The following is a 22,186-nucleotide window of genomic DNA, read 5'->3' on the forward strand; positions in this document are numbered from 1 at the left end:
CATTCATGTCATCAATTTGATGACACTGATTTTGGGATGCATTTTATATTTTAAACAAGTTATTAGCTATAATTTTGTCCTTCAGTGTTCTGTGACTTGTTCCGATCGGTGGTGACACTATTGCGAATATATTAGCTAAAGAGAACGTTGTGATAATTTTAAAAAAATATGAACTGTATCATATTTACAACATGATACAGGTCAGAGGTCAACGCCGACCAATTTATTAGCGGCGCCAATGTTGGATAATTTTTCGGGGGCGCGGCGTGACCTCTGATGCACTTCCTCCGAGTTCCTCCCCCCACTACAACTACAACTCTAAACTCTAAAAAAATTAGTTCAGGCTTGAAGAAAAACCAACGACAAATAAGGAGGAAAGAATGGAACTGAGAAAATTTTCTCGGTCATTTTATTTTTATTTTTTCCTACACCTTATTGATGTAGCCCGGTCTCAACGGAATTCTGTAACCATACACCTTATTGGTGGAATCCGTCGCCAACGAGAAAAAGTTGGCCTACACCTTAGTGGTGTAGTCCGTCGCTAAGGCGAAAAATTTGGCCTACACCTTATTGGTGTAGTCCGTCGCCAAGAGATCGAAATCGCCCTCCACCTTATTGGTGGAATCCGTTTTTAAAAGGTTAACTGACATCGTTTCTATGGGGTGGTGCCCCATAGAATGATATAGAATGATATATGTATAGAATGATAAAGTGTCAAATAATATTGCATGAATCTCTTATCCCTTGAATTCCTTATCTGTATGCGTATGTATGCAATATGAATGTAAAATTCTCGACTCCATTATGCTAAACAACCAGGAAGGATTTCTTACTATATTTTTATTGACACGTTTTCATTAATTTTATTAAAAAACACATAAATAACATATTTTGAATTATACTTTCTGCATTTAAAATCTTTAATGAAATATCATTAACCACATCGTTTTTTGACGTCTTACACAAGCACCATTCATAAACACAACAATTTTAGCAAGCACCACATAAATTTCTCGCAGGATAATGTAAAAGTAATTAAGATATCTGAACTTGAAGTAAAATAGCTTAGCATATACAAAAATACACTCAAAATTGCATTAAGTGAGTAGACAACCCCTCTGGATAAGATCTTACCCGATCATTAATTACACTTTCTCTATAAAAATACAGATACTAGATAACTAAATATTTCTGACTTTATTGAAAAGATTTATCAGTAAAAACTTTATAGCCTAAACTACAGGCATGTTCTACAAACTATGAAATATCTAATTTGTTCTATATCAACACACATTTCTTATGCTAAATGCTGCAAAACAAAAAACTTCGAGCAGTGATTAGATTACCCACGATAGAATTACTTACAACTCACATAAGTTACCTACATATGCAAAATATGTGCATGAAAATTAGAGACAAACTCCAAATTTATATACTATGCTACCTATTTCTACTATATTTGACTGTGTTTAATAATAAACAGACTAAAACTCAAGCTGCAACTGTTGCAAAAACAGAGATTGGCTAACTGAACACAGTCTCATATGTTACATATAAATTTGTACAAGGTTCGAGAGTAATATGCGTAATTCAATATTTACATCGTTAAATTACAAAGGATTATTCACAATTTTAGGTACAAATATCACCTCAACAGAACAATAGTGAAACTACAAAAATGCGTGCCAGCAAAAAAAAGTGTTCTTGTCAATTACACTGTACAAGGTTCTGTACAATTTATAATAAATTTATATTTTTAACTATTGAAAAATCTGCAAAATATTTATAAGCAAGTATTGAAGTAGTAAAGGTGGTATGGTTTACAAATTTACAGCATTGGCTGTTCAAAGCAACTAGGATTGATGTAGTTTATCAACTCATTTTCACTCATCTGCGTCAACGCGTTGGCAATGGAGCCAGAATGTACTTGAAAGTCTCCATTACCTCCTCCAACCATATATCCGGTTTGTGGTGCCAATCCTGTAGGCACAGCCGATGGTGGCTGACTGGAAGCAACGCTCGCGACCGTATTCAATGGAATGACGTTCAATTGTGGGCCAATTGGAGAGCTTTGAGTCTCCATTTTGATAATGTCACTCACCTGACACATGTCATTTGAGGCCACCGACATCGAACTCCCTAGACTTTGGCAAGTCACTGTGATTGCGCTGTTTGAGTTGGTCTGAGGGACTGAGGTCATTGTTACTTGACCGGGCAACAATTCAGAAAGAATTTGGTGCTCCACATTCACCAATTCGACACTGCCTTGACGCGTTAGCATCGGGATGGCTGTTGTTGGTGTTATACAGCTCAACGAAGTTGTTGTCGGAGAAAATTGAGATGCAGTATTGACACCTTGTTGTTGGCCACTGAAACTCATTTGCGATTGAACCATATTGCTGTTGGTACTGGTGCTGGATTCTACAGTAACAGCAGATGGGAATTGCAGATCTAAAGGAACCGTCGCAGACATGGACATGGCGTGTTGCTGCTGCTGATTAATCGAACTGAAATCCTGTTGCATAATTTCGGATTTGATGGATATTAAATTGTGCATCTCAGACACGGAATTTTGCTCCGTTCTGTGTTGGCTCACACTTTGATCTAAAATGCATTGCAACTCGTTGACAACTTGTCGCTCTTGGGCAGCTTGCGCGGAATGGATGCTTTCTCGAAATGAGGAAGTCGGTACGGTTGTTCTCGTTGGCGATGTTGGAATTGGTAATGATGCCTGTGAGACGTCTGCGAGAGAGCAATAAAATGATAATCTCATATATGTAGATGCTCCTTGTTAAGACGATTAAATTGCTACAACAATTCAGTGCCTCTTACCAACTTGACTTAAAGGATGACTCAAACTGCTGCAATCCTCATTTGTGGTGGTTCCCAATGACCCAACGTTCTGAATGTTTATCGACATCGGCATCTGGTTATCTGCATTAGCAAAGAAATATATAAGTATGTGAGCATATTTATATGGTCTCACTATTACTACTTATTTTGTAGACTTACGTGAAATAGGCTGACCCATAGGATCCTGCCCTAAGACAGAGTTTGATTGATTCGAAGGAACTGCAGAAGAGGTCAAGTTTCCGTAGCGTGCTATAGATAAGAATAAAGATTAGCCCCTCCAATCTTGTTCACTTCTATAACGACGTAAGGTCGTTTTATTAGCTCTGAGATGAACTCCCCTGTGAACGATTGTGCAAGCATTTTGAACTTCCAGTAATTATACTCCAAAAATGGGGTCGTCGGTATACAGATCCACCCGTACGATTTAACGGTTCATAGCATATTCAAAAAAAATTGAAACAAAGTATTCGGCAATACTGTGTTGTATGGAAAATTATACCCCATCCCCACTACTTTAGTACATCGTGAAATGAAACACGACGACCCTTGGGATTTAATCTGGCAGTTCAATATTTCCCCAATGCTTGCATAACCAGCTTAAAATTAGTAGAAGTGAGCTAATCGGCGGAATCCTGTAAGAAAAGAGAGAAATCTTTTCGTTGTGTACATTGTGTAGTTTGTGTTTTCTATGGTGTAATAAACGTCCAGCTATACAACTTCTATCTTCATCCTAATTCCAAGATGTTCCCCAATAAACAAGCGTTCTAAATGCCATCATCGAATGGATGACATAAAAATGGCGTCCCTTCCTTCGCGTACGTTGAGGATGACGAACACTGATTTCGTCACACCCCAAGTTTACCTATCACTACAGCTATCCTAACCTTCCAATACTTGTATTTATACTTTGATTTCAAAGTCTACCGATGACATTGCGAATTATTATCACAATACTACGGGTTTCCCTGGCTCTAATCTACCTGTTGCTTCTTCCGACGATCCTACGAAGATACACACGTGGTACGAATTTTTCGTTTCGTCAAAACGTCCACCCACCCAGTCATGTATTATATTATGTTGTGCATGGATTGAAAATAAAGTTGAGAACAAAACGATAATTTTGTATGATTTTGTGAGGATTTGTTCTGAGTGACAAAAAAATGTGAATGTGGTTTTAAAGAACATTTGAAATATGTGTTTGTGTTATTTATTGAAGAGAATGAAGAAGAGTGAGAAGTAAGTGAGAAAATTGATTTAATTGGATTTAAAGTTTTTTAGTTAGGAATTATTAAGTGTGTAGTGCGTGCATTAAGTGCTTGTTCTGGATGTGTTTGAAAAAAGTATTGTTTTTTGAAATGCAAAACCTGCGGCACAAGGGCCAGGGTCAGAGGTCACGAGGTCACGCCAAACAAGTGCCTGGCTGTACGATGCGGAGATGAACTATCCTGATCAGATTGAAATTTTTGCTAAGGGCAAAAAAATGCAACAAAGTCAGCTCAGGATCAGTCTGACAATTTACTCACCTTTAGAACCTTTTAGTTCCCCAGCTTTGCATATTATCACAATTTATGGATAAGTAAAATAAATAAAAATAACTACTTTTAGCTTTTCTCGTGAGAGAAATTTAGCGTTTTACAGAAATTTATGTATATATAATGAACATCAGTAATATATATGCACTGGGGAACAGAAAGGTAGGTCAAGACCAGTGTTCACATAAGTTTTTTTAAGATAATTGACAAGTACAAGTGAAATTACATGAATTACATAAAACAGCAAGATAACAACGACAAAATTTTTAAACTGTTTAAATTAAAAATTGCAAATACTAAAAATTTAATTTTATATGTGAAACATCTTTTTCAAAGTCAAAGATAATTTACTAAAAATTGATATTTTAAAAATAGTAATGATATTGAGAAACTACAAAAATTTGAGAAAAAACACTGGTCTTGAACCAAAAATTGCATTTCAATCGCCCTTCATATAGCCAAAAAGCAATCAACATTCATTCCATTCTCATTTATTCGACCCATACATTATGTCTCATTTATCATTCTGCCAGTGTCACCTATCAACATCCATAAGTAAAAATTGCATCAAATTCTGATTTGTGTCGATTTTATCTTATCATTAATTAGTATAAGTTCCTTTTGCTGTCATGTGTGGACAGCGCTTTTCGACTATTTGAGATGTTATGTATGTACAAGTTGAAAACTCCAGGAAATCATCACGGCAGTGCCGGAATAAATACTTATTAATATCTAATTTTAATTAAATATCATTCGCAAACTTGACACTGGCAGAAAATACCATTCATACAACTCAAATCATACATGTTAGATGCTGACCATGACTAGTAAGTAAAACTGCTGTACAACTGCATTTTCAAAAACAGTTTAAAAATATAATGAAAAGACTCAAAATTTAAGAAAATAACGTAAAAAGACAGAAGCAAGTTTCAAATCTCAGTTTCAGTAAATTAATTTTTTTCGTGGCAACTAAAGGAAAGTACAGAAAATTTGGAATTGCAATATTTGATTTTGATACTTTCTTATAAACGGGAATAAAATAAAGAGATTGAGTCATATGCATGGTCAACCTCTTAAGCATTAACTACAAAGCCATGATAAAACAGTGGCATTGTTCTATCTTACCAGTCGCCGGCATATTTGGTAAGTACGTGAAGCGGTGTGGTTCGCTTTGCTTGCCCCCAGAGACTATCGTCACCTGAGAATTTACGGTTTTTATTCATTTAGTGCAACATTTATATTTGGATCAACTATTTTCAGATTTGAATACGTACTTTGCATTCCAATGGGCTCGTAATGTGTTGATTCTTGTATGGAGGAATTACGCAAATCAAATGGTTCTGAAATTAACAAGCACACATATAAATAGCATTGTATCACAAATTATGTAGTTTTCCACAAGGTGTGTGAGTACCTGTTGCAAATAATCTTTCAACGGTTCCGACATGACCTCCCACAGAATCCGTTCGTCTGAATCTTCCTCTTGAAAGTAAATCCTGGTATCCTTCAGAAAGTTCTTTCCGATAACAAACAGCTCGTTGCCTCCTTTGGCTGCACTCTCTTGTGTCGACTGCTTACAGATCTCAGGATGTCCAGGTGGTTGGGCTGTTTTGCCAAGAAACATCAAGAATAGGTAAACGTATGTATATTTTCCGTAATAATCAAAATATTTTTTTTGCTTACTACAAAGAATGGGACTCGAGGACAACTGTAACGTTTCCTCCATTCCCTGTGCATTGATGATCGTGGTCCTGTAAACCATTCTGCATTTTGTTGATTTCTTTCTGCTTTGTGCTGCATGATGAAAAGGAAACCGTTGTTCAACGTCCACATTGCGTTCTTTTAAAATTCCTACGCAGTCACAACTGCACAAGTATCGCAATAAAAATGTTACACATGTATCATACACAATTATCGTGGCAGCGTCTGCCACCACGAACAAACAGTATGAATTCGATGTATTACCTTATCACCATATCTTTCGATGGTTCAAACTCAATTTCAATGACCTGTAATTGAGTAAAAGGCTAGATTAGGTCATATTTATTCTGCAAATATTTGCATGCAGCAAATTGGATGAAATACTTACGATGGTGCCTTCAACTTTCTTTTCTATGCATGGTGTAGAACTTTTCCCCGTAACTTTGCAAGCTTTAAATAAACAATCACAACATTTTACATTTGCTGCATTTACAATTTTATAGTCGTAAATTTCACTGGAATATATATTTACCTTGATAAAACATGTGAGGACTGAGCTTCCCTTGATCTGTGCCAATGAATATTTGAAGTGTTGCAGGTTTATCGTATCCCACAAGTTTAACAGTAGGAAACCCATTTCCTTTACGATCCTTGATTGCACCACGGGAACCTTCAGTCTGTTAAGGTCATATTACATCTTACTTCTTGCATACAAATTAAACTTCGCAAATAATGTCAACTTATTTCAGTCAACCTGGTACCGAGCACCTGGTGTTAATTCAAATGAACTCACTTGGTATCGAGCGCGATGCTGTTCTTCGGGTTGGGAAACGATTTGTAGTTGGACTCGACCATCTCTGGAAACAGAGGACAGGGCGGAGGACAGCGTGGGAGTCGTTCCTGGTGGGAGACGTTTCCCAATGCTTCCACGATTGGCTTGATTCTGATTTCGGAGTTTTAGTCCAGTTCCCTTCCCACAGTTGGGTTGTGGAAGGTAGCTGAATCGCGGTCGCTTTATGGGTGGAGAAAGTGTGGAAGAGGTGGGCGAGTTGCTGTTGGGCGAGTGGGACCCCAGGCCCAGGAGTGGACTTTGCGTCACCATGTTGACAACTTGGTCAGAAGAATCTGGAGACCTGTTGAGAAAGTTTGTCAACAAAAACAAAATTGAGACTAATTTCCCAACTTCATAAGGTGTGCCTGTCTTAGACACATGTTAGACTTTGTATTAAGGCTAGTCGGCGGCACATGCTTAATCCAGATTTACGATCTGTCTACATGTTTACTACATAAATACTTTCAGACAGGAGGAAGTGAAATGGAAATTCCAAGATAATTAGGGCCATGCCAGCATTTTATTCACCTTCCTCATGAATTTCAATAATGACAATAAGGAGAAGTTGCTGATAAGAAAAAAAACATCCCTCATTTTCCAACAGCACGAAGATAATAGACTTATGCCTACTTCGAGCCTACTTTTACATAGTCCTGTTTTCCATATAATGCTGAGATTGATTTGTTATTCTGGGTTACAATTTGACATGATACGACATACTGCGTAGTAGTGCCGATGTCGTTCGATGAACTTGTAATTTGGACTGCTAATCACCACCACTCGCAGTAGCGAATATTTGTATAAGTAATTCAACAAATTTTTGTGCATGCCATATATTAACTTACATTCTCATGCTTTGCGGCACGATCTGAGCTTTCTCTGGCATCAGCAAACGAGCAGTGTTACTGATGTCGAGTAGATTTACGATGGATCCCTCGTTGCCCAAGTTGTTTATTGGTTCCAATTTGGTTTCCGTCTTCAATACCAATTCCTACAGAGACAATGAGAGTAATCAAATAAAATTGGCTACCTGCGTCAATCTCTTAGCTCATAAAACTATACACAAAGACGCAATTGCAATTTACATATAATTTAAGGTAATGTAAAATCCAATAGAATTGAGAATTTAGAGAAACACTTTGAGGTGCTTTGATCTTCAAACTTTATAGCACGTGAATAATTTGCCATAATTATTAACATGGCTCTGTTTAGTAAACATTTTCGGGGTGTGTACAGGTTTTAAAATAAGGAGCTTTATCCGTACACACGATGCGAAAGGCAGTGCAATTCACAGTTACTCTTAGTTTTTTAGCACCAATATTGATTATTTTACCTTGATTCGACCTTGGATTGCAAAAAGGCATATGAAAAATTAAATGCAAAAGTATGGTAGCAACGGTACAGAGCAACTTGCAATGCATGCAGTAAGACAAATTCCAATGAATTTGGACACACTGAATTTCAATTATCATTTAAATCTGTACATAATATTTGTGTCTTTCATAAACCGGACAATGCCTTTCTGACCATACTGAAATACACGTTTAGAGAACATTTTCATGTCACAGATATCAAGAAACAGGTTTTTGATAACAAACTTAAATTGTGCAGCTGGCAATCTGGATTTCCAGTTTGTCCCCAAGCTACCTATAATCCCAAGCTTTATTACATAAGCTATAAATGAATGCACATTTTGAACCACAAAAATGCTAAAATCTGCATAAATCCAGTATACTCATCAACCCATGATTATCTAACTTAGTCATGGACATTGGTTGTTCGTAATGACTCATCATATATGCATACGAGTTGGCAGTAAATGAATTGATATATACTTTGGTAAGGCTAATAAAAATTATAAATTTCCGAGTCTATAGAATAACTTACCTTTTTGGCGTAAGGGTTCACAAACTGGGGAGGAAGGCTGTTGCTGGCAGACGATAGATTTGAGATGGATGACGATCTCCCGAGATGAGCGTCTTCGCTGCACCAACTTAATTGAGATTCGTACGAATTGAAATCAATCCCCGAATCGCTTGAATTTGAAGTACTGTCGTTGGAGTAGCCGTTCTGGTCAACTGCGAATGACAATGGTCTCTTACCAAATCGGCCTTTCCCTAAAAAAATAAATAATTTTGTAAAAAATTATTATAGAAAAGTGTGATATTTGTTTACTCGCAACACGATTTTTTTCTGATACTAGAAATGGGTACTTTGAAAACTTACAATATTCAACAAAGAATTTTTTAAACATTTGTTTTGAAGTGATACATGTTTTGCTCGTGGTTTGTAAACAGTTAAAACTGCATATAACTAGTACGATAAATAAATTATCTTTGCATGTAGGTATGACGCGAGAACTAATAATGCCATAAACTGGCATAATCCAGAAATATCCGGTAATTTCCAGTTTGCTAAAAGAAGTAAGTACTTGTAATGTACCAAATAAATGATATGCAATTTTCGAACGTAAATTACTCTAAAACTGACCAAACAATTACGCCAAGCTCCCAAAACTCACATAAGCATAGCACATATTGCGATTAGTATTGCATGGGCTATAGGACACTGGGCACCGTACGCGTAGTGACCCATTTCATAATGTGCAGCCAATGAAGATTGAAAAATAACGCATTAAAGTGGACTGTATGCACATGAATTATCAAATACCCGGAAGTATTCTGGTGGATGGATTATGTATTTCTGTCGAAAGGAGGCCAGGTCAGACTTATGTTTTGTCCTCCAGCAAACCCCCAGGAAAACTGTGGACTTTGGGTAATTACTCTAACTTATTGGAGACATTGTTGCAATTGCCAATTTCCAACCCGTCTCCTGAGAATATCATTGGACTATTCTGGAGAAAATCTATTTCGCCAAAATAGTGTAATTACGCCGAGGAAACCATAATGAAAACGCCACCGATTACGATTCCGTATGTATCAATAGCCAAAATAATTTGATTGTGCAGAAAGGGAACTTAATTAAATGTGTGTTCGGGTGTTTTGATTAACGTATTGTTATAGCCGTTTAAATGGAGCATCGAATACGTATCAGGGAAGTTATTATTGTATTACATGCACATCCAGCAGATACAGAATCGAGAGAACCAGAGTACGAAGTCCAATCAGAGTAGTAGCGCAAAGTGGTGTCAGCCGTGCATGCATATGGGTGCGATGGACTAATTGAGCCTCAGAATAAATCCGTCAAGCTTGGTCATTCGTTATTAACCAAGCCAATACACCATTCATTTAAGTAGTTCTAATCTTTATAGTATGCATATCATTGCAAGAAAACTGTGCCCAGGAGCGTTGAGTTTCTATGTAAAAAAGCACTGGGAATAATGCAAAGATCGCGTCATTTTACCTGAAGGACGAGAATAGTAAGCTTTCAGTTCCAAAAATCTTGCATCCTCCGATCCGAAATTGGAGGAGGAATCAAAATTCCAAAATGCAGGTTTTGTTTTCTGTTGGGCCGCCGATTTAAAATTTGTAATGGGCCTGCGAAGTTTCATTCTACTTGGCGTTGTTGTCTTTGTGGTCACTTTTCTTAACAGAAAGGTCGATCGGTTCACGGTAGTACACGGTGTAGTAAATATGGGAATGCAGTGTCTATTGATGATTTTTCAGTCAGAGGTACCGCAAAAGGTAGGTTAGGTACACAGGTAAGATCAGTCAGTATACTGGATCACTTGGTCACCTCCTTTGTTGAGAGACGAGTATATGTATATTTTGCCTTATAACGTGCTACTCAATTTTCATAACGCCTAAAACGACGACTGCTACTTTTTTCTCATGAGCACAACGGACAAGAAATATATAAAGTTCAGCTTGACAATTGCACGTCTCATGTGACTGCTGGTAAGAAGACACGGAATGATGATGATGATAAGACGAGGAGAGAAATGGTGATGGCGATGATGGTACGATATAGGAGTAAGATGCTGATTAAACGGGAGCTATGCAAGCAGTGAGCATCGCAGGCGGTGCAGAGGCGTTGATAAGGCCTATTCGCTCTCTGGCCAATTCACAATCCAGCCCATTTCATATGTCGACTAAGCATTGGGAGATAGCTGCCACTTTGGTATTATTATTTTTACATAGTGCTAAGCTGGCAGCAAGCAACAAGTGCTTGTGTATCCTCTCTCTTAAGCGTCTGAGAGTTAAATTTTGGGATTTAATAACTCTCTGGTTTCTTCTTTGGGTTAAAGTTAACTGTGATGATAGTTGTTGTCCATCATCCCATTTATTTGAGAGTGGTATTAAAAGTATCATGCGATGAGGAGTATCAAGGTCCTCTTTGTACGATGGTGATGTGATGCATATGTACTTACTGGAGATCTAATCCAACCTTACATACATTCATAATATGCATTGCCAAGACTATGCTTCGAAAAGGAGAAGTTGTGCGGATTTGAATAGCTGAAGAACTGTATTTCTGTAATGAATACTGTTGTTGATTAACTTTCTGTGCAGAGAGAGAACTGTTAATGAAGCCCAAGTTGAAAAACACATTAATACTCACGGAGAGCAGTTGCAAAAGTCTGTGCCATGTACATATCCAGCCAGTAGTAAGTAATGCAAATGGTTGCATTATTTACTTGATGAAAGCTTACTTTACTTTGGGGCAAAGTATATGCGAAACTCAATAACACCAAATAGTTCTTACGAGCACGAGTTGTTGTTTACTTGAATTCTTTACTTTCAGCCTACATGTTTTTGCTGTATCCTCCAATACCTTTGCCCCATATGTCTGTATTTATGTCACAAAATATGCTATTTTGTGTGTAGCAAGAGGAGTCCTCTTAGAGGGCGACCTTTTCTCCTTCACGCACAAACGGTATAGTCAACGGCATTCAACTTCCTTCCGTTCGTAGAAGTTGTAATGTAATCAACATGTTGTCCATTTGCTAAATACAACCCTGCCCAGGAAGAACCAAAGTCGTATTAACTCTGGGTTTTCTGTGGGAAGTCTGTAAATAGGCTGGGAATCTTTTTTAGTGGGTTAACTACAAAATAAAATCTCGATATAATTATGGGGAACCGTATGATGGGATTTAGATGACATTTTACTAAGATAAATCAATAGGATTTCCCAAACATTTTATGCTTCATATATTACACCCTTATTATCATCGGGAAAACCAGTCGGTTTTATAGAGCAAAGGGAAAGCTCAATAATACTACTGGGTAGACCCTGCTTTGATAATATATTCGATGGGTTTTGTCCGGGTTGTCCCAGCGTCCATTTATATTTTTATATTGGGTTATTACTGGGAAACCCTTTCATTTCCCCGATTTTAAATCGAAGTGGACACTTTTCAGCGCAAGTTCTCTCTGTCTCCCTACTCGCATCGTCAGTATCATATTTGGTCTCCTTCAAAATCCATTAAATATTAAATCCTGTCCAGAATCTTAACTGTTTTCTGTAGTTAAATTTCCTGGTGAAAAATGTGTGCAATTTCTTCCCTCGTGTTGGATAAACCTGAATAAAAAAACTTGCAAGTTGCCAACAGAGTCTTGTAGAAAGATAAGCAACTTAAGCAGAGGAAACCAGCACTTTTGGAGTGGAAAGAACATAAAATATTTGTCCACAAACACGTGGTAAGTATATTTCCATGTTCATTTTGTATTTCCAATTTTAACTCATTTACTCAATAAAATAATATTTCATGAAATTTTGTTTATTACAAATTCCGTCTGAGGTAATTGGAGCAAAGTGCAGTTGACGACCCCGTGCTAAATTCGACAGATACTGAAGGAAGTAAGAAAAAGTACACCAAGGAAAACAAAAAAGCTAAGAGATAAACCCCTTCCGAAATGTGTCTAAAATATCTCCTCTGTGTCCCTATGTTAAGCAGGTATCCTTAGTTTACAATTTATTGTTAATTAATCTAAGCTTTAATAATTAATCACATCTTATTTTGTAACTTTTTTTGGAAATAAATAAAATGTGAATTGAAATGTGGAGTACGAGATACTGGGAAAAAAACATTTTATTGGAATAAAAGCACTGGGAAAAGAATGGGAAAAGCATGGGAAATCCCCGTAAATGCAGAGGGACAACCCCTCGGTAATATTGTCATAAAATGCTGGGGAAATATCTGGGTTTAAATTCAGTAAAACTTATGGGAAACGAGTGGGGGTAAACACGGGACAAAACTCGGGGTGGGGCGGCCAAAACCATGTATGTTTTACTGAAAATAACCCCAAGATAAAATTGAGATATCCCATAATCTGTTCTTCCTGGGTGCCTAAATGACGCTTTGGCCCTACTCCTCCTTTTTGTATGTACATACACGTATCGATCGGTAGTCGTCATTGTCGCTTGTGCCAAATAATAACCCATATCCCTTCAGTTATAATTTTTGTTACTTGTGCAGAGGGATTGAGATAGTGCAAGTCGTGATTTTTGTAGTAGGATGCGTTTAAAGTGCGTGTGCGTAAACTACTGTATCTCAATTTTACATTACTCCAGACTATCACTCGTTAACGTACACACTTTCGTCTCGCATGAATACCTGATATCTATGCGTCACATTATTATCTCAAAGTTCATCAAAGAGGCCATACAGACTTCTGCGTGGATCTGTCGTTGATAATTTCGCAGCCGTGATTGATTGGTGCATACAAAGCTGAAGGGTCAATCGAATTGAATATTTGATTCAATGTCCTTACAGCCAAGCAGGATAAGTAAAATGAAACGTTGAAATTCCAACATTCAATCCAGTGTACAAATAAGATGATCGTAAAGAGGCAGCACAGGTAAAAAAATAGGAAAAAGGCTAGTATGCATTTTATAGCGTACTGTTTTCAAGAAAATAATGCCCCATATAGTGAATGTCATTACGACGAATCTCTCCTTATCATCAAGGCTCTCTGACATGAACTGGTAAACAAGATTATTTTCCTTCCCACATATAGTTGGATACGCACATGATTCTGACTGCTCAAATCCAACCAAAATGTTGTTTTTCACGTGTGACCAACGTCTTTTACACAAACTGTTATTATTTTCGTATTCTCAACTTGATTTCTAGTTCGATTCTTTCAACTTATTGCACAAACAGGTAACTAGATATTGTCAAGCGTAACATGTAAACAGTTGGTATGGCATCTTAGATCCCAAATGAAACTTTGTTAGCAATTTCCAAACAAGAATGATAAACTACTTTGAGTAATTGAGCTACTTGTCCGTATACTTGTTGATCACAAACATATTTTTCTGCAGTCAACCATGCATGCATAACAATAATTAAAGATTCGGATCATGATGCATACGTACTTTCACCAGCTTCACCATGGATGCAAAGTATCGATTTGCTCGGTTACTTCGTATTTCAAGCCATTATATCTAACCCGATCTACATACATTATCTCCATAAAATAAGACATGCATGTGATTTGACGTCAAATTAGTGTCGCCTGTAATCAGAAACTTGTGTTATTTGTTACTGCCCAATTAATCTCAGCAAAATTTTAGCGAGCTATTGTACATGAAATCAATAGCTATTTTGTAGGACGAATTACCACGTATTACAAAGTTTGCTGTTATAAAATCTCTTACTCGAACAAGACATAATTCTCCATATGAAAACCACATTTACAAAATCCGACCATAAAATCGATATTGGTTTCAAGAAGTCATTTAATAATGACACATTACTTCTCCATCAGTCATGCATCCAACAGTGAAATCGATCACTTTTCAACAACTTTGACTTAAAACTCCAACTTCCACAGTAAACTTTTCTATTTAAATGTGATGTTAACTTGTGGTGAGTTTGAGTGAAGGGGAAGTGCATAAGTTCTGTCAATGAGATGTTTATAAGCAGTAAGTATGTAAATGGCAATTTGCTTATGTACAGTCAGTCATTACAATAATAGGTCCCAGGTCCAGCGGTAAAGAAATTATTCAAGTATAAGCACTTACTACGCAGTAGATAAATTGCTCGAGTTAGAAAATGCCCTCAACTTCCTAGAATTTGCGAACCATGAGTGTTTTGTTAAACAATGTCTCATGTTTATGTACTCGCACTTTGAGAAGAATGTGTGTGTATATATTTACATAGGGATTCATTAGAATTGAATTGAACTTGTTGTGGATAAGTAATAAGCAAGTAAAAAATGTTGAACCCTGATTTTACTACTGCACAACAACCGTGTAAAAATTAATGCAAGGACACATTACACATTAATGATAAACTTTAAAGGATAACAATGTTCAAATACAGTTTACAGTGTCAACAATTGCATTTAACAAAATTTGCATGCAATAAACTTATCGGCATTTCAAAAGATTTTAACCAAATAAAAAATGGCATGCAGAAATTTTTTTAACTCGACTTCAAAAGCGTCACTTGATGTTGTGACCGAGATGTTGTTTATGACTTTGTTTTCATGTGAGCTGGCAATTTCAAGCTTTAATCTGTCGTTGTTTTATATGAGGGATTGTGCATTTTTTCGTTTAATTCGTGGCCATTGAGGTTTCTTGTTTTTACTGCGCCCTGCGTTATACTTAAATACATTTACGTGCTTTTTATTTCTCCCCTTGTTTTGTGTTTTTATTACAAATTAAGTTATTATGAATCAATATTACGACCTTACAATTATGTAGGACAGAATTGAGTGATCAATCGAGTATTATTTGTAATGGCCACGTGCAAGTACTTTACGCTTCATACATACATACACACATATGTACATACTTAAGTACATATATGTATGTACATTATGTGCAATGTAAAACCAAATACCTATATGTATTATTAGTGTCGGTAGCCCCTTATTAATGCAAGTCGGAAGATTAACAAACTTTATAAAATGTCCACAACTTGGATCATCGGCTAATAACATGGAATTATAAAATGCACACAAAGTTTTGAATGAGCTATTGACTTTGCTGTTTATTATTCCACATGCGATTGAATCTTGGGTTGGATTGGCTTTGGTGAGAGGAGGCTAGTAAACAATTTCTCCACCCAATCAAATCACGAACAAATATTTTGCTTAGTTATCCATGCAACGCATCTAGTATTCAATGAATGTAGGCGCATTTGACATGGTTGTGGGGACACGCACCACGGGGGCAGAGCGTGATGTAAACACAAAAAATTGTACATGCTTGAGGATATCGATCTCTTACAAATATCATTAAGTCACAATTTCATTTGGAAAAATTACTGCCACACAGAAAGCCAGTGGCATATTTTATAAATCTGCCTCCTCCGAGGTGCTATATGCACATTTGGAAATTACGAACTAATTTGTACATATAGTAATCACTGTTTCAAAGCGAACTATAATATCGTACTTGTAAAAAACCAAATGTTTGTTTGACATTTGTTTGTAGGCTGGTTGCTCGTCGTCATACTTCGTATTCGGAACACAGGTCACGACAGACAGAAGACAAGGAAGAAGCCAAACCTGAAACTTTTCCGTTAATGACTTGACGGATCATTATTGACAGCAGCCGTATAAGAACATAAAGAGTTCAAACAAATAAAATCACCGTCACCAATAACTTGGTTTAAAGCAAACTTAAAAAGATTCGACTTTAGACTTTATTGGTGTACACCGAGATAAGAATAATGTCATTCTGGAGGATAATTGAGTTTCGTAGTTCCACAAGAATTTTTGTCACCTTTCCAACCACAATAGGATTCCATGTTTTAATAAATAGTGGACCAAAAAAATTACAGGATAAAGTTTTGTTATGCGCAAGTACTCATAACAATGATGACTTAAGTCATGTACAATTAAAAGTGTCCATAAGCGCACTTAAGATAATGCATGTGTCGCTTATACGGAATGGAACTGGTATTACATAGATAACAAGGATCGGTGACGACATAATGTGTTTATGTACGTATGATACAAATGTCGAAAAATATTTTTACGTGTTTACTCAAAAGCTTGCCAATTTGCATAAAACAATTCTATTTATAAGCTTAAGAGATATAAAGCGTTATTATTTGTGTACATTGGTGTGGTCTGTGTAGTTAGGACTAGATATTTGCATATGTCTAAATGATGATACTATTTTTATCTATGACCATAAACAAGCGTAAGTAAGGTCGTCGAGGAAAGCAAAATAAGTTCTCACCGGATGTCTCTCTGCGCGAAATATTTTCTGTCACTAGTCTGCAATACGCTGGTGGTGCCATGATGACGGTTTGTTAAATCAGGAGAATGAGCGAGCTAGACGGCGAGACGATCACTTTACACATTTCCGATGCTCCTGGAAAGAAAATCAACTTTCACCAAATAGTTCCACGAATCTATCCAACTCTACAAATCATCCTATATATACACATTTAAGTATTATGATCACACATTGTCATCATTGTTGACGGCATGTGCAAGATGAAAGTATGTAAATTGCGTGTAGACAGCAAATTGTACCAAATTGATATTACATTAAGTATTCATTACATGGATATTGTAAGTAAATACATCCATCTATGAAATATAGTGCACATGGTTTAAGGTGCTACATTTTACCTGTCCTACAGTTAGTAGATCCCGTGATGCATAAAACAATTTTGAATATTGTGAATTAGTTTAATATGCCAGCGTAGATTGGCATTTATCAATAGTGCTAATCGGACAATTGTAGCAACGGAGGTATATATCTGGCTCTGAAAAATGTATACAAGTACATATAATCAATTTCCCATAGTGAAGCACTTTCAATATGAAAATAAATACTTGTGCTGCTGAATTTTTGTTGTTATTGCGTTTCAGACATTATAATTAATGAATATATATTTATGATTGCATATGAAACATTAAAGTCCACATTGTGTCATTACCAAATTGTCCTTGACCTCGTGGTACGAAATAATTGTCGATCGATCGATAAATTTGCTTATTTCTCCGAAATGTTCACACATTAACATGTACACTGAGGTAGAAGGTTGGTTTTACGCGAGTACAATTGAACAGATACTGAAAGGGGAGAGTATATAAATTCTACTATGGTTGTTAAAAAATCCACCACGAAATGCTTTAGTCACCGTGTCACACACAAGCTTGCCAGTGGTGGGGAAATATATTATTAGTTGTTGGCTGGCTGTAAGATCATAGCTGGCACGAATGGTAATCGTGAGGCGATTAGGATTAAGAGTTCACATGTTGAGTGCGTGATCACTTATTGAAAATCCGTTCGTTTTAATACAATATGCCATGAAGCCTCATTTAAACAACTTTTAAACCAACACAACACCCAAGTTAAAGTTGATGAGGAGTACACAGAAGAGCTCTATGCATACATACAGCAACTTGTTTTCTGCAAGTCTAGTCCACGGGTGATGATACTACGACGGACGACTACTGGATGGTTAAATTTTAATATATTTAAGCTGCTTATTTCAACTTCATACATATGCATGGATAAAGTCACTTGGCTTTGCTGATAACAAAACTAAATCAAACTGTTTGTGCTGTGATGATACGGAATACCGTCATATAGATAGTCACTTGTAGAACTCAGTCATACATTTATACATATCTACCTACACGATATGTAGGTATATGTCTAGATGTACATATTTCTTTATGTATGTAAGTTCACCCTGTTATACGGAGTCATATGCAATAGAGAATTGGGGGAGTGTATGGTTTGGAATAATTTGGTTGGCTGTTGAAAATGTGTTGATAAGATGCCCATTGTGATAATGTCTGATGATTTGCTTGATACTTTTAGGTCTACTTGACTGTCGCGAATTCACCGAAAGTTGATAAAACAGTTGTATGAACAATTTATATGGTTCTGGGAATATGTGCTGCATCATAAATGTGACTGCTTATTAGGATGAGTTGGAATTGTTATCGTTAAAAACCTTCACCTTGAATACTCATGAATGAAAATCTGCTATGTAGATGGATATAAATGATTGTGTTATGTTGTTCAATAATTATTTCTCCGACATAATAAATGCACGGCAGACGGACATGAACTATGCGTTGTAAAGAGAAATACATACGCTCAATGCTGATGTTGCAAGGGGTTTTTGCACGCCATGAGTTTTAAATTGTATTTTGTTTTGAAGTGCAAAAAACCATTTGGCAAAAACATCAAGAAGCATGGTTGTGAATAAATTAGAGTTATAAATTTTTAACCACTTTGCAAAGTGTTGACTGTGAAAAGCAAGGCCATTTGTATCCCGACCAATTTTCTAGCATGGAGTCTTGCATGAATACTACAATAATCTATGCTGAATCGACCCCGGCCGGTACCATCACATGCTCCCAGACATCGTTGCTGCACATTTAGCAATACATATTTAAGTATATGCGTAATTAAGTATTAATTAATGGGCATTAATTAATGGAGAACTTTAAATGTTCTTAATGTTACATTTGGGACGATGCGATCATTTATTTTTACATCTTTAACCATCTCACTAGCCAAACATGAAGTGATGCTTGAGATCAAGAAGTAAATTTGATGGTATTATATCACACTCAATTATAAGGTGAATGAATGAACTCTGTCCTCAAGATTAAAATCTAGGTCTCTGTTTCAGAATACAGCAACCATTGATTTAGTTATTTAGTGACCTTGATCGAGACTTAACAAAATGCAAACACTGTATAATCAATAATATTTTTGTCCCCGATTCAATTTTTTTTGGGACAGGGCAGCCAGTCCACGAAGCCAATACAACCTTACGGAAAATTATGGAAAATGTCATATCAATCGATCGATTGCTTTGACAATTCAATCGATGGTTTATTCAAACTAAGCAAGTGGCTGGTTTTTTACCTTAACATTGAAAAACACTTTGACAGAGGTATTTGCATACTATTCTAATGGAGTCATTCAACTTATAGCGTTCGACATGCATAAATATATACATGATGATGGTCAGTATCTGTTAATAAATTTCGATGTACCCACATAATTATTAAATATGTAAATACAAATTGAAACGGTGAAGAAATAAAGAAAATGTATATGAATGAATATGTAGACAAGTCGAAAATATATATGCTGGATCATTTATACTCCAATTGTATCGGACTTCTTGTGGGCGGATTACACATGCGAAGAAAGAACTGAAAGAAAGAGGAGAAAGCGACACCCAAAGAACTTTCTAGAAAATTGTTCCAATCTTGGAATTTGAGGTGGCGCACGTTACCACAGATTCTAATGTCGCCTTGATGGCGGACTTAATTTTTTAAGATGCTCGCTCTATATATATATGTATTTCAGATTTATTCAACATACAAAAATCATCATGAAAGTATTTTATTAGCGCTAATTAATATTCTGCTCTGTTTCATCGGAAGTTTGAAAATCTGTCAAAAGTAGGTCGTCAAACTCGTTCAAACTTCCAGTCAATGGTTCCTTGGTGGTGTTCAGTGCCCTGTCCTGGCTCATCTTGTGCCTTAACTACGGACAGAATTAAGAATTGTGGTTGTAATTGGTTGCATTTCGTAAAATTCGTCAGTTAAATACTTAACTACACAAAGCATATTTTACTGTATTTTTGTATTACTTTACCTGGATATATGAAGCACATGCTTTGGCTCTAGCAGTTTGTAAGATAAGGTCTCTTGTGTCGCTATACTCTTGGTCCGATTGAAAAATCTCCTGATTCTTATTTGCACAGCATAATAATGGATCTTTTGAAGGTTGATTTTTCGAATTTTTCGAATTGCATGAACTGACAATATTGCACCCTGCATCTATTTGAGTGTTGCTTTTCTTTCCATCTTCATAAAAGTTGAACAAGTTGTGTGCGGCTGGTTTTCGAATCGGTTTAATACCGTTCGATAACTCATTCTCATCTTCGTTACAGCCGATATATTTGTGATTGATATTTTCGAAATTGATCGTCTTCAAGAGGTCGGTCTTGGACCCCTCACAGACCGACGGGTCAAAGTCACTCTCTTCGTCAGAGTCTTCAAACACTTTTAATTTAATTTCGTCCATTAAGCTCTCATCCTCACCTTTCGGAAGTGTCGGTGATGCGGATGTGGAAAGTCTCTCGGGTTGGGTGCAGCTAGGCTGCTGGTCATCCGTTATCAAGGGACGACTCGTGCTTTCCCTTGTGTATGTGTTTCCTATAAATTTCGGTATGCGTGGGTGTCGAATGACGTTGTGAAGTGCATGCTTCATTGCTCTATCAGAAGTCGCGTTCACTTTATCGCAAGTCAAGTGGTGGGAAGATGGATCCCAACCTTTTTCACCATGACCAATAATGTTAGTAGAAACTTGAGAAATATCTCGGGACATGTTGTTGATTTCTTGACCATGATGGTGCCACGGGGTATTCTGAAAATCTGTGAGCCAAGTCGTCCCTTGAATTTCGTCCTGCTTGATGGATTCAATCAACTGTCGCTTATCCATCCCCTTTTTTGATGCGATATATCGACATTGGTTAATTATGTCTATGAGACGTCGGTGTGCAACTTCCGAGTACATTGTGGTGACACCAAAACATCCTCGGATATTTAAGGTGTCGTAAGATCTGCATTTTTCTAAAATACTAATACTTGGGGCTTCTTCTACTTGTGGTGGTGGAGGTGAAAGGTGGTTCGCCCCATTATTCAGCAAGTCGTTCATGTATCCAACATGCTGCGCATTCTGGGAGTTTGCAACCAATAAAGTCATAGGCTCCTCATAGAACAGAATATCATCCATTGTGGGGGAGAATGCGAAATCGGCATTATCTGTGAACGAGAATGATTTTCCTTAACATTACGTATTCAATCGAACAGTAGATGCAAAAAAATTTGGGATATTTTGGGAAATGGTCGGTTACCATAATCGGTTACTTCCATGTGGAATCAATTAGTATTTTTATGCAAGCCTCAAGAAGTACAAAATTAGTAAACAAAATGTTTAAACAAGGTCCACTCTACTTACAAGTGCATGCGTTATCTGTCCAGATTATTTAACACTTTATCACTCTATAAAGGAGACTAACGTTTCTTAGATACTACAATTCAAGAAATTGGGTATCTGTAGTTGTGGCACTTATTTGCCTATTGACGTCTTAGAATAGCAAAAAACTAAATAATAATCTCAACAAATTTGAATGCTACATTATGGGGCTGGGACAGGTTGTACACTTCTGCAACAGAAAACCACGATTCACATTGCAAAATCTGCAATGTGAAAATATTAAAACCTTACGGTGCTCAGTTACAAACGGCCCTTAAGAGGCAAATTATGAATGCGGTATAATGCAACAAGTTAAAATCTCAAACATTGTCCATGCATATTTGTACACATCCAATCATCGAAGAACTGTGTCGGA

The 22,186-nt window shown here is 36.7% G+C and overlaps 2 protein-coding genes across 4 annotated transcripts; both read right to left on the reverse strand.

Moving 5' to 3' along the window:
* Positions 1–823: 823 nt before the first annotated feature.
* LOC110848052 (nuclear factor of activated T-cells 5) lies at positions 824–18,165 on the reverse strand. Of its 3 annotated transcripts, XM_035847619.1 has the most exons (16): positions 17,729–18,165; positions 17,418–17,554; positions 17,020–17,154; positions 8,806–9,035; positions 7,764–7,909; positions 6,880–7,219; positions 6,619–6,763; positions 6,475–6,536; positions 6,351–6,394; positions 6,069–6,250; positions 5,800–5,990; positions 5,660–5,725; positions 5,511–5,583; positions 3,013–3,102; positions 2,833–2,934; positions 824–2,742 (listed from the first exon to the last, which is right to left on the reverse strand). In XM_035847619.1, exons 3-16 carry the CDS (start codon positions 17,078–17,080, stop codon positions 1,829–1,831), a joined length of 2,646 nt encoding a protein of 881 aa, XP_035703512.1. In that variant the 5' UTR covers positions 17,081–17,154; positions 17,418–17,554; positions 17,729–18,165; the 3' UTR covers positions 824–1,828. The 3 variants fall into 3 exon arrangements, with proteins under 3 accessions (XP_035703512.1, XP_021950853.1, XP_021950843.1); XM_022095161.2 differs by lacking the exon at positions 17,418–17,554; XM_022095151.2 differs by lacking the exons at positions 17,020–17,154; positions 17,418–17,554; positions 17,729–18,165 and adding an exon at positions 10,282–10,892.
* A 1,986-nt stretch (positions 18,166–20,151) lies between these two features.
* LOC118433785 lies at positions 20,152–22,128 on the reverse strand. Its single transcript, XM_035846011.1, has 2 exons — positions 20,425–22,128; positions 20,152–20,313 (listed from the first exon to the last, which is right to left on the reverse strand). Exons 1-2 carry the CDS (start codon positions 21,565–21,567, stop codon positions 20,179–20,181), a joined length of 1,278 nt encoding a protein of 425 aa, XP_035701904.1. The 5' UTR covers positions 21,568–22,128; the 3' UTR covers positions 20,152–20,178.
* Positions 22,129–22,186: the final 58 nt, after the last annotated feature.

Source organism: Folsomia candida, unplaced genomic scaffold (assembly GCF_002217175.1).
Source record: "Folsomia candida strain VU population unplaced genomic scaffold, ASM221717v1 Fcan01_Sc001, whole genome shotgun sequence".
Taxonomy (NCBI): domain Eukaryota; kingdom Metazoa; phylum Arthropoda; class Collembola; order Entomobryomorpha; family Isotomidae; genus Folsomia; species Folsomia candida.

What these genes read in the sequence shown, in the direction of transcription:
- LOC110848052 (XM_022095151.2), bottom strand. Translation starts at nt 10,429, where the DNA reads ATGAAACTTCGCAGGCCCATTACAAATTTTAAATCGGCGGCCCAACAG. An exon ending in AGAAAGTTGAAGGCACCATC is followed by an intron (nt 6,395 to 6,474) that starts GTAAGTATTTCA and finishes ACTCAATTACAG; the next exon opens with GTCATTGAAATTGAGTTTGA. An exon ending in CTCGAGTCCCATTCTTTGTA is followed by an intron (nt 5,991 to 6,068) that starts GTAAGCAAAAAA and finishes TTGGCAAAACAG; the next exon opens with CCCAACCACCTGGACATCCT.
- LOC118433785 (XM_035846011.1), bottom strand. Translation starts at nt 21,567, where the DNA reads ATGGATGATATTCTGTTCTATGAGGAGCCTATGACTTTATTGGTTGCA. An exon ending in CATGTGCTTCATATATCCAG is followed by an intron (nt 20,314 to 20,424) that starts GTAAAGTAATAC and finishes TTCTGTCCGTAG; the next exon opens with TTAAGGCACAAGATGAGCCA.